The 12,468-nt window shown below is 39.0% G+C and overlaps 1 protein-coding gene across 1 annotated transcript; it reads right to left on the reverse strand.

Annotated features, from left to right (window-relative positions):
• Nucleotides 1–11,072: 11,072 nt before the first annotated feature.
• On the reverse strand, nt 11,073–12,215 carry LOC125195427 (putative inactive disease susceptibility protein LOV1). Its single transcript, XM_048093575.1, has one exon. It carries the CDS (start codon nt 12,213–12,215, stop codon nt 11,073–11,075), a length of 1,143 nt encoding a protein of 380 aa, XP_047949532.1.
• Between the last annotated feature and the right edge of the window lie 253 nt (nt 12,216–12,468).

The following is a 12,468-nucleotide window of genomic DNA, read 5'->3' on the forward strand; positions in this document are numbered from 1 at the left end:
TTTAATTAGTAAAAATTAAATTGGATGAGCCCATATCCAAAACCTTCCATAGATCCCTGTCTGGGCCCAAAATGAACTTAATATAAATAGGAGAATAAAGGAGACAAAATTAACAAAATTTTATTTCTTAAAATTTTCGAATTCTTCACCTATTCTCAAAAGGATTTCTTCTGTCTTCTTTATTCGAGTCCTAGTATTTTGATAAGATCAGCCCACCCTGATATCGAGATACAGTTCGGGAACCAGAGAGAAGATCTGTGGTTTAGTATCGACGATCATCACGTGGAGAAGGCGTGAGCAATCGACGATTCTTTGGAGAATCAAATTTGGTAACCCTAAACCATAGAATTCATGTTTTAGGATTTACTTTCTATGAGCATGAATTATTTGCGTTCTAGCATGCAATTATCTGTTTAACATGTGAATTTAATTAATCGCATAATCGGTCAGATAGATCCTTGTCTGATTTATTTGTTTTGTACAAGTCTTCCGCTTTGCAAGGGGCACCAAACCCCAACATTGGAGAGAGGCGATGTTCACAGAGATGAAAGCCCTAATGAGGAACAATACCTGGGTGAAAGGGAAGTTACCAGAAGGAGTAAAGACATTGGGATGTAGATGGGTGTTTACCATCAAACGGAGGCCCGATGGATCAATTGAGCGGTATAAGGCTCGGCTTGTGGTGAAAGGGTATACACAGACATACGGAGTTGATTATGCTGAAACTTTCTCCCCAGTGGCGAAGATTAATACCGTAAGGGTGCTGTTCTCAGTCGCAACAAATAAAGACTGGCCCCTCCATCAGTTTGTCGTAACAAACGCCTTCCTACATGGGGAACTACCAAAACCTGTGTACATGGTTCCTCCACCGGGGTTTACTGATGACTTCCAACCGGGTGAGGTGTGCAAGCTCGAAAGAACGTTGTATGGACTGAAGCAGTCGCCAAGGGCGTGGTTTGGCCGGTTTACTGAAGTGATGAAAAAGTATGGGTACAAGCAGAGCAACTCAGATCATACACTATTTCTCAAGAAGAAGGACGGAAAGATTACATGCTTGATCATTTATGTAGATGATATGATTATCACTGGGGATGACGAGGAAGAAATAGGTGAACTAAGACTAAATTTGTTCAAGGAGTTTGAAATGAAGGATCTAGGTCCTCTCAAATATTTTTTGGGAATTGAGGTCCTACGGTCAAAAAGGGGAATCTTCATCAGCCAAAAGAAGTATGTACTCGATTTGCTTGCAGAAGTTGGAATGATAGATTGTAAACCGACAGACACTCCTATGATATAGAACCATGGATTACAAATACGCGAAGGGGCGAAGTTAGCTGACAGGGGGAGATATCAGCGGTTAGTGGGGAAGCTCATCTACCTTTCCCACACTCGGCCTGACATAGCATATGCGGTGGGAATAGTCAGCCAGTTCATGCATTCACCACAGGAAGACCATTGGGAGGCAGTACTGAGGATCGTCCGATATTTGAAAGGGACAGTTGAACATGGGGTGCTTTTCGAGAAGCATGCCCACTTGGAAGTGCATGGGTTCACTGAGGCGGACTGGGCCGGTAACCCGAATGATAGAAAGTCAACTGCCGGATATTTCACTTTTGTTGGAGGAAATCTGGTCACTTGGAGGAGCAAGAAACAGAAGGTGGTAGCGCTCTCAAGTGCCAAAGCAGAGTTTAGAGGGATTAAGAGTGGTCTCACGGAGATATTATGGTTGAAGAGACTCATGACAGAGCTTGAACTTCAATCGGAGCAACCTTGCAGACTGTTTTGTGTTAATAAAGCTGCAATTAGCATTTAAGAAAATCCGGTGCAACATGACAGAACCAAGCATGTGGAGGTGGATCAACACTTCATAAAGGAAAATCTTGAAGTAATGAAGAGGACGTTCGATCTCAGAGATGTTTACATTGAGCAGGTGATAGTTGATTATTGGGGTACAAAACAACTATCTTTTGCATTTGATCCCGGAGGGAATATCTCGACAAGCTTCGGTTGGTGACGCTCTTCGTTGTGTTGTGGATTCCACCTAGAGGACAAGGTGGATTTTAACCGTGGGGGAGTTGTTACGAGCCTTTCATTTAATTAGTTTAGATATATTAGGGTTTTGCATATCTTTTCATATATTTTGTTTCTTTTTCAATAAGTTAGGATAGTAGTATTAGAGTATTATAAATAGGAGATGTTATTATCACTTTATTCATTCAATCAATCAATATATTATTTTGGCCAAGTCCATGTGTGATTCTTTGAATCCCTAATTTCCTACGCTGTCTGCTGCCCGACGGAATCTCTCCGCGCACAGCCGTAACGTATATCTGATCTGTAGGCGTTGCCCGACGGGTTGGAACCCGCGCACAACTTCCTAGATCCTTATCCCCGCCGACCCTCACGGGCGCCGGATTCTCTTTATATTGTTATTTTCCGTTTTATCGGTTTGTTAGGAACCTTTCCTAACATTCTACTTCCTCTGTGGAGCTGTGATATGGTGTTAGGAGTACAGTGGTTGGAGACACTGGGGGTCATTCAATAGGACTTCAAAAATCTAACCATGGATTTCAACGTGAATGAGAAGGCATGTTTTGAGGGGTGGTCAGAATGAGCAGAAAGTGCCAACTGTATCAGAAGAATAGATGAATAAACTTCTTACTCATTGTGTTGGAATTCAATTGTGCTGCATTAAGGTGAATGAAGAGGAAAATTCAGATTTGCTAGCTGTGGAGAAAACCAATGATCATAACCTTGAAATTCCTCAGAATATCTGTTGGAATGAAATCGCGTAATACCGGGAGAATATTATGTGATTGATATGAGAGTATATTATGCCCAAATTAGAGTGGAACAATTATTGTAATTTTAGGTTTACCATATATGTAGAATACCTAGCCTATAAATATGTAATCCATGTATCATATTATTCATTCAATAATACAGTAGAAAACTTCCCCCACCGATTCTAATATGGCTTCTGAGCAAAAACGATTCTGGCTCAGAAAAATTTCATCATAGTCGATATACCAATACCCGACCTGTTTACCAGCCCAGAAAAACAATCCCTATACCAAAAACATGTCAGATTCAGAAGAAGAGACAAAACCCAACCAAGAACAGACCAAAAGCTTAAGGAACAGCAAGGGCATCACCATAGTCTTCAAGTTAAACGGAAAGAACTACCCCTTATGGTCGAGACTGATCAAGGTGAAGATCGGCGGCCGAGGGGCGTACCCCTACATCAAGAACGAAGCTCCAGAACCGGGAAACAAAGGATTCGAGGAATGGGAGGAGAACGACCTAGTGGTGTTCTCGTGGATTGTTGACAACATCGAGAATGACATCATCTCGGATTTCACCCACCACCAAACGACAAAGGCGTTGTGGGATAGCCTTGCCGTGACTTTCGAAAGCAAGGATGACAAATAACTTATCTACGATCTGGAAGAAAAGGTAATTACAATTAGACAAGGAAACCTCGATTTGGAGACATATTACCGAAAGCTCCACAGATTATGGGTGGATACTGATCGCTGCGAGAAGCAGCCTGTAACTTGCTGCGACAAAGGAGTCGGTCAGTACAGGGTGCACTCAAACGAGAAACGATTAATCAAGTTTTTAACGGGCCTGAACCAGGAGCACTAAAAAGCATTTTTCGAGTTTATTTTGAATTTGATAAATTGCTTGTATATTGTAAGCACTCTTCTTTTAATGAGAATAATAAATGTTTTCTTCATACTGTGTATTTTACTTTAATGGGTATTGACCGTATCTAATTATATATTAAATTATATAATTAAAAAGCCGGAAAGTAAAATCAGTCTAAGTCTTCTACATTGAAGGTTGGGTCGTGGAACAGGTCATCACAGTAGGTGGCCCAACCGGTACCTTGTAGAAGTAAAACTTTTTCACAACCTACATAGGCCTTGGCTACCTATCGTGAAAGGTTGCAGTGTCCATCCGAAAGTCGTCTTTACCTTGAGAATGACTAGTGACACTGGTGTGGTATAACATTAAATGGATCTAAAGTATAGTATAGACACGTCTTTGTTGCTATCTACTGTAAGACGATGTCTTGGAGATTTAATATTTCCTAATCTTTGTAATAATATAGGACACACGTTATTTAATCATACGTTGCTTTGACTTATCAATAGGTGCGGGTTTTTCGCAACCCAATATTCCTGATATCTTGGGTAGTAGTAATTAATAACCAGTATGGTGTCAGTTTTATTATTACATTGAATCGTGTGCCTGCGTGGTTTGACTATAACCCCAAGAGGTGTTCGAGAGAAGTTCTATTATTCGGAAACCCGGCCGGTTTGGATTTAATCCAAGAATAAATAGAAAAGGAAAAGTATATTTTGATATACATCTCGTACTAGACAAACTCTTGGAAATAAAAAAATATTAATTAATTTAAAGTCTATAGCAGACTACAAATTTATTAATGGATATAGAAAGTCTTAGACATGGGAAATAATATATTAAAGAGGTTAACCCGGATTGCTTGTAATCACGGATTGGATGGGCGGTCAGTATTTCTTCGATAGTGGCACAAGAAATATTCCATTGGCCTTATATTGAATTATGGGTTATAATTTAATTAGTAAAGAAGGTCCAATTGGGGAGGCCCAATCCAAGCCCCATAGATCCCTAACCTAGCCCATCATAAACTCTATAAATAAGGATGTAAGGAGAGGAGACATATATACAACATAAAACCCTAGCCTCCACACTTGGAATTTTCGACCCTCTCTCTCTAATAGAGGAATTCGAAATTCTTCTTTGTGTGTTCTTAGGTTTTCTTGTCTTCTCCTTCAAGATCCTTATAATTTCTAAAAGATTCCTCCCACAAGGAATTTAGATCTATAGAGTTAAGGGTCATAGGTTAGAAGATCTTTGGTCTTGCATTCACAATCAAGCTTCAAGATCTACACGTGGAGAAGTAGCAAGCCACTTCGATTCTTTGAAGAATCATTATTGTAAGTATTCAACATCATAATTTAATTTAAATTATGTGATTAATTGCGCAATTATATGTCTCTACATGTTCAAGCATGAAATTGAATCGATCCACATAATCACCTAAATAGATTCTTTTGTGGATTTATTTATTTTGCAATTTCTGTTGCGTTTATCCCCAACAAGGGGTGCCGGCAATTTCGCCGGAAGGGTGGAATCGCCAGAGAAGTCGGCGAGAAGAGGTAACGGGTTTGGCCTCGTGCCAAACCCTAATTTAATTCCTTTTGATTCTCATTTTTTACCCCATAAGAATAGGAAATATCAAAAGAAACCCCACTCCCTTAAATTTCGCCCCCCTGATCCCCTGAAAATTAAAATTAGACCCCATACAGTTCAGAAATTCTACAATTACCCCAATTTTGTGTCAAAAAATTAATTTGCACCCCTACTAGAAACTTCCGCTGCATTTCACGTACATAATATCTCTGATACGAACTCAAAGAGCTGGATATTTGACTGTGGGGCATCTGATACCATGACTCCGGATAGATGAGATTTTATTATTTTTGATGAGGGAAAGAAATCCTATATTAAAACTACAAATGGGGAATTGATTAATGTGGAAGGATTGGGCACAATTGAAATATCTCCCACACTTCGACTTACGAATTGTTTATATGTTCCCACTTTATCTCAGAGACTGATGTCTATTAGTCATGTAACCAAGGAGTTAAATTGCACACTTCTGATGCATCCCGACTTTTGTATTTTACAGGATATTCAGACGAGGATTCTTGGGCGTGGCACTGAGAAACGAGGGCTCTATTATGTGGACGAGATAGCTCAACATGGCAGTGCAATGCTGGCTCACGGATCCACAAAACAGGAAACTTGGCTCTGGCACCGAAGACTAGGACATCTTTCTCCTGGTTACTTTAAATTGCTTTACTCGAACCTTTCAATTTCTTCTGATTTGTCATGTGAAACTTGTGTTTTGGCCAAGAGCCATAGACAGTCTTTTAAGCTTACAAATACTCGTGTGAAATCCATGTTTTCTTTAGTACACTCTGATGTTTGGGGTCCTGCACCCATTATTGGTAGGAATGGTTTCCGATATTTTGTGATTTTTGTTGATGATTGCACTAGAATGACATGGATTTATTTTCTGAAACATAAGTTTGATGTTTTTGATAGATTTGCCTCTTTCTTTAAACTTGTCCAAACACAATTTCATACCACTATCCAAACCCTTAGGTCAGATAATGGGAGAGAATTTATGAATAGTACTATGACCCAGTTTTGTAAAGACAAGGGCGTGATTCATCAAACTTCGTGTGCATATACACCCGAACAAAATGGGGTAGCTGAGCGAAAAAATCGAACGATTCTAGAAATGACCCGAGCTTTAATGATTGAATCCAAAGTCCCTACCTTTTTTAGGCCAGAAGCCGTTGCTACGTCCATTTACCTGATCAATCGCCTCCCAACCAAAACACTGAACATGAAAACCCCTCTTGATACCCTCTCCAAACAAACCAAAATACCCGGAACACCTAAACCTACAGCCAAAATTCTTTGGTTTGTTCTGTCTACACACATATCCCAAAACACGAGAAAACCAAACTATCACCTTGTGCGACCAAATGTGTCTTTGTGGGGTATGGGGTGAATCAAAAAGGTTACAGATGCTATGACCCCTCCACTCAAAAAATCACCACTACCATGAATATGAACTATAACTTCCTAGAAACCGAATTTTTTTATCATACCCACCTTAGTAGTCAGGGGAGAGTGGTCCAAATAATTCCAAGGACTATCTAAGTTGGGTTGTGTCATTTCCAAGCTCCTCGATTGGGGATTCAATAGACCCAGTGGTGGACATTATCGCCGAGCAAGTCTTACCACAAGAACCGTCTCATCCGCCCCCAAACAATCCTTCTCCGACGATATCCTAGGTAATGCCTGAACCGAATGTTGTTGAAAGTCTAGTTATTACTGACCCAGTTGATACAAAATCCCAAGAGGGGAATAATATAGTGGATGGAGACACCAGGAGATATGTGCTTCCTTTTCGAAATACAAGGGGGATCCCGGCAAAACGATATTCCCCTGAAAAGATAGGGACGAAAAGCCTTTATGGAGTGGCAAACTTCGTGCAAGGAAATCTGACTAAAATGGCATGGGGCTGCATTGTACGAGGAAGAAGAAATCCCACAGACAGCCGAGGAGGCAATGAAGCATAAGAAGTGGAGGGAAGCAATGTTTACAGAAATGAAAGCCCTGATTAAGAATAGTACGTGGGTCAAAAGCAAGTTACCCGAGGGAGCTAGAACTGTCAGGTGCAGATGGGTATTCACGATAAAGAGAAGACCAGATGGAACAATAGAAAGGTACAAGGCACGACTCGTGGCAAAGGGATACACCCAGACGTATGGGGTGGATTATGCTGAAACATTCTCCCCGGTTGCCAAGATCAATACCGTACGGGTGTTATTCTCGATTGTTGCTAATAAGGACTGGCCGCTCCACCAGTTCGATGTGACAAATGCATTCCTACATGAAGAGTTACGTAAACCAGTGTTCATGGAACCACCACCTGGTTTCACAGGAGATTTTGTAGATGGAGAAGTGTGCCAGCTCAAGAAAACACTCTACGGATTGAAGCAGTCACCACGAGCATGGTTTGGGAGATTTACAGAAGTGATGAAGATGTACGAGTACGAACAGAGTAATTCAGATCATACTTTGTTCGTCAAGAAGAAAGGAGGAAAGATCACATGCCTGATTATATATGTAGACGACATGATCATTACTGGAGATGATGAGGAGGAGATAGCCGAACTAAGGAAGAACTTATTTCATGAGTTTGAGATGAAAGATCTCGGCCTTCTTAAGTACTTTATGGGGATAGAGGTACTAAGGTCAAAGAAGGGAATCTTCATAAATCAGAGGAAGTATATACTTGACTTATTGGCCGAGATAGGGATGATTGATTGCAAGCCAGCAGATACACCTATGGTACAGAATCATGGATTACAGATGAAGGAGGGCGCAAAGCTGACCGATAAGGGGAGATATCAGAGGCTCGTCGGTAAGCTTATCTACATATCCCATACACGACCTGATATTGCATATGTTGTTGGAGTAGTGAGTCAGTTCATGCATTCACCACAAGAGGAGCATTGGGAAGCTGTGTTAAGAATTGTCAAGTACTTGAAGGGAACAGCCGAGCATGGACTCATGTTTGAAAAACATGGCCACATGGAGATACACGGCTTCACTGATGCAGATTGGGCAGGAAATCCGAATGACCGGAGATCTACCACCGGATACTTTACATTTGTAGGAGGTAACCTTGTGACATGGAGAAGTAAGAAGCAGAAGGTAGTAGCACTTTCTAGTGCAGAGGCAGAGTTCCGGGGAATCAAAAGTGGACTGGCAGAAGTACTATGGCTGCGGAGACTTATGACTGAGTTGGACCTCCGATCTACCCTTCCTTGTAGATTATTTTGTGACAACAAGGCGGCTATCAGTATCTCTGAAAACCCGGTACAACATGATAGAACAAAGCATGTAGAAGTAGATAGGCACTTCATAAAGGAGAATCTCGAAGCAAAGGTGGTGGAGATGCCGTATGTCAAGCCCGAAGATCAACTGGCAGATATCTTGACGAAGGCAGTAAATTCAAAGTCATTTCGAGAAGTACTGGGCAAGCTAAGTATTGGGAACCCCGTTACTTAGCTTGAGGGGGAGTGTTGGAATGAAATCGCGTAATACCGGGAGAATATTATGTGATTGATATGAGAGTATATTATGCCCAAATTAGAGTGGAGCAATTATTGTAATTTTAGGTTTACCATATATGTAGAATACCTAGCATATAAATATGTAATCCATGTAACATATTATACATTCAATAATACAGTAGAAAACTTCCCTCACCGATTCTAATAATATCCAATCATTCTTAGCAGAGCAATCTTTGCGGAACCTGCCTCCTTGCCTCCTATGAGATCACACAATCACAAAATTGCTCATATTCATGGTGCCTCACCAATAAACTCCAGGCCTTATAGATATTCTGCTATACAAAAGAATATTATTGAGAAACAAGTGTCTTGCTACATTAGGGGTTCATTCAATCGAGTTCAAGTCCATTTTCTTCTCCTGTGGTGTTAGTGAAAAAAAAAGGATGGAACTTGAAGAATGTGCGTTGACTACAGAAGAATGAACAAACTGACAGCAAAGGATAAATATCCTATTCCTCTTATTGAAGAACCTCTTGAAGAATTGATTGGAGCTGCTGTTTTTTGTAAGATTGATTTAAGAACAGGGTACCACCAAATTAGAGTTTTTTTTTAAGATTGATTTAAGAACAGGGTACCACCAAATTAGAATGGTTGTGAAAGATATTCCAAATCCGCATTTAGAACTCATGATGGGCATTATGAGTTTGTTGTGATGTCTTTTGGGCTCACTAACGCTCCTCCAACGGTGACATCCCTAATGCAAATCATAACTCAGCATGTATAATTATATAGTAATTTTTATTGTTATTAGATATTATTATTATTATTATTATTATTATTATTATTATTATTATTATTATTATTATTATTATTATTATTATTGTTGTTGTTGTTGTTGTTGTTATTTATATTATAGCAAGTGAATATCATGGAAGAGGTATTAATAAATTATGAGAGATCGGAGATATAGTTAAAATGTATGAATATGCACACAGGGGGAGGGGGAATGATCAATTGTTAACTCATCATTTAAGGCCATAGAATTTTAAAAAATATGTGGTACAATTTGTCACGTGTAATTTTCGTTTTTATTAATAAAATCAAAAAAGATAAAAAAAACTCCAAATTAGGGTTTTGGATGGAAATGTCAAAATAGTGTTTCGAAAATATCAACACAATGATTTGAGAATGTCAACACAATGCTTTAAGAATGTTAACTCATTGCTTATATTGACATTCTACATGTATTATATTGACATATTTAATATAGTATATTGACATTTCTGCTTGTACGAAAAAATTAAAAAAATTTAATTTTTTTTTCAAATTTTGACGTCGGAACATATGCATGTAGGATATCGTTGGAATCCTTATGAAATTATCTTTAATTTGATATATGTTACATGAATTTAAAGTTTTGGGATTTCTTTTAAAAGTTGGTTAAAACTAAACATGTAGTTAATTGACATTCATACACCTATTGATATTTTTTCGAATTAATCCTATGGTCTTATTGACGTTTTTCGTTGATAGTATTGACATTCAGAGATTAATGATCTAAGCCCATGATTTAAATATCTAATGGCTATTATTTAGTTGTAGTTAGCAATTAAGTTATGAGTTAGCAATATAACACTCCCCCGCACACAGGTAATATTATTATTTGTAAAGTATATAAACACAGATATTTATTAGACTTTAGAGAGCGAATTCCATTTGTCCAAATATTACTTATTAATGGGGCATACCACATCTTATATCCACCTTGGTATGTCTAGTCTAAGGAATATTTTCTCCAATTTAAGTTCAAAAAAGACACTTCCAAGAATCTTATCAAATCGTGCTACACAAGTTTAAATTACCAAGATTCTAAACAATTACTTACACTCCACACAAACATTTACATAACCACAGAGGATCTCTCTGGCAGCGGAAAAAGTATAAAGAGGAACAGTAGAGAAATGCAATAACAAAACTGAAACCGGGAGGGGGGGATGATAATTGAAGGGACATGGCAGACTTTGTAGAAATCCTGTCCGGATGGCAATACCCTTTTTCTCAATTCCGGCAGTTGTTTAATTACGAGTCTCTGAAGCGTAGAAATGCCACTTAATCCCTCTGGAACCATCTCTGGACAAGTGCAATCTTCGATATATAATTTCCAGAGAAGGGGCATGGCTCCAGCCTCCACTCTCCACTCCCTCAACTTGGGTAAACTTCTTAACGTTAGCATCTTTAGGCGAAGAAAACTGTTTACTGGACAAGTCATCTCCCCCCCAACAAATGACTCCCAACTTAATCGCAACGTTACCAAGCAAGGAAGCTTACCCAGTATCCCGATTGGATAATCATCAATCATGGATCCAAACAGAACCTGAGTTTCGAGCTCATCAAGTAACTCCCACACTCTGCTAGTGCCTTTCCCAACTTAGAACTAATCCACAAATCATGAAGATTGGGACATGTCAAAGCCTTCTGCAGCATTTGATCATTTGTTAAGTCGCAGCTGTCTTCGATATGAACAGTACAAACCACAATCTTATTCCAGTTCAAAATGGCATTCATGATAGCTGACAAGCTTTCATTATCGTGTATTGTTGCTGCAAAACGTCGGAGATTCTTCATTCTGTCAATACATTTAAATTCATGACATCTACTATCAAAGTGTAGTAGAGTCTCCAAATCATCTACTCCCTCATCCAATCGTACTCGATAATGTACAACCTTTTTCCTTCCATAGATAGGAAAAGACAAGTGTTTTAATCGCAACATCTCCTTAAAAACATTTGGAACTTCAACATTCATTGAATTTGTTAAATCAAGCGTATCCAGGTATACTAAGTTCCTCATGGATGACGGTAGCCTATCAAGTCCACATTCTTCTAGACGCAAACATCTAAGATGAACAAGATTAGTGATTCCTCTTGGTAACTTTCCTCCTACAAATTTGAATCTTACGATTACAAGGTCTCTCAACAATTTGAATTTCCGCCAATCAACTATACTTTGCGGGAAAAACTCAACAACATTCGATTTTATGAGATTGGATATTCTAAGAGACCTTATATGTTTGCCAGTTTCTTCCCCACAAGCGACTGTAAGCTCGTGCTCGACTTTACTTCTAAAATGGATAGCCAAATGTTGTATTTTCATGAGCAAGGAAGCTTCCCGTAGTAAGGTACTAAGTTTCCTACCTTGATAATCCAAACTCTGCACACCAAAATCCTCCATTTTACCCAATTTCAAACATAGTTCTCGTACTACATCATGAAGTTTGCATGTGCTATATTTTCTAGTTCTATTTGCAACATCATAAGTATGCTGAATTTCTACTTGAACAATGGACCTGGAGGCCAACTCGCTTAAGTACAACTCAGCTATGTCCATTAAAGTTTCCTCCTTGTGTCCAATATTCTCATATGAAATCATGCCTTGTGCTATCCACATCTTATATAGATGCCTAACAACTATGGTTTCATCCTCGTTGAATATACTCATATAGAGAAAGCAAGGCTTCAAATAATAGGGTAGACTTTCATAGCTTAAATTTAGCACCCCATCAATCTGCGTTTCATCTCCATGTATGACTTTTTGATATCCTTATTTACTAATTCCCACTCAACCATAGATTTTTTCTTTCTCAAGACCCCACCGAGTAACGAAATTGCCAACGGCAAATATCCACATTTCTGCACCATTTCTTTCCCAATTTTCTCAAATCTTTCTTCCGATGCAAAGTCTACATATTGAA

The sequence above is a fragment of the Salvia hispanica genome, chromosome 6, assembly GCF_023119035.1.
Source record: "Salvia hispanica cultivar TCC Black 2014 chromosome 6, UniMelb_Shisp_WGS_1.0, whole genome shotgun sequence".
Classification (NCBI taxonomy): Eukaryota; Viridiplantae; Streptophyta; class Magnoliopsida; order Lamiales; family Lamiaceae; genus Salvia; species Salvia hispanica.

Bases quoted from the DNA above. Each gene is read 5' to 3' on its own strand.
- LOC125195427 (XM_048093575.1), bottom strand. From the start codon at position 12,215: ATGAGTATATTCAACGAGGATGAAACCATAGTTGTTAGGCATCTATAT.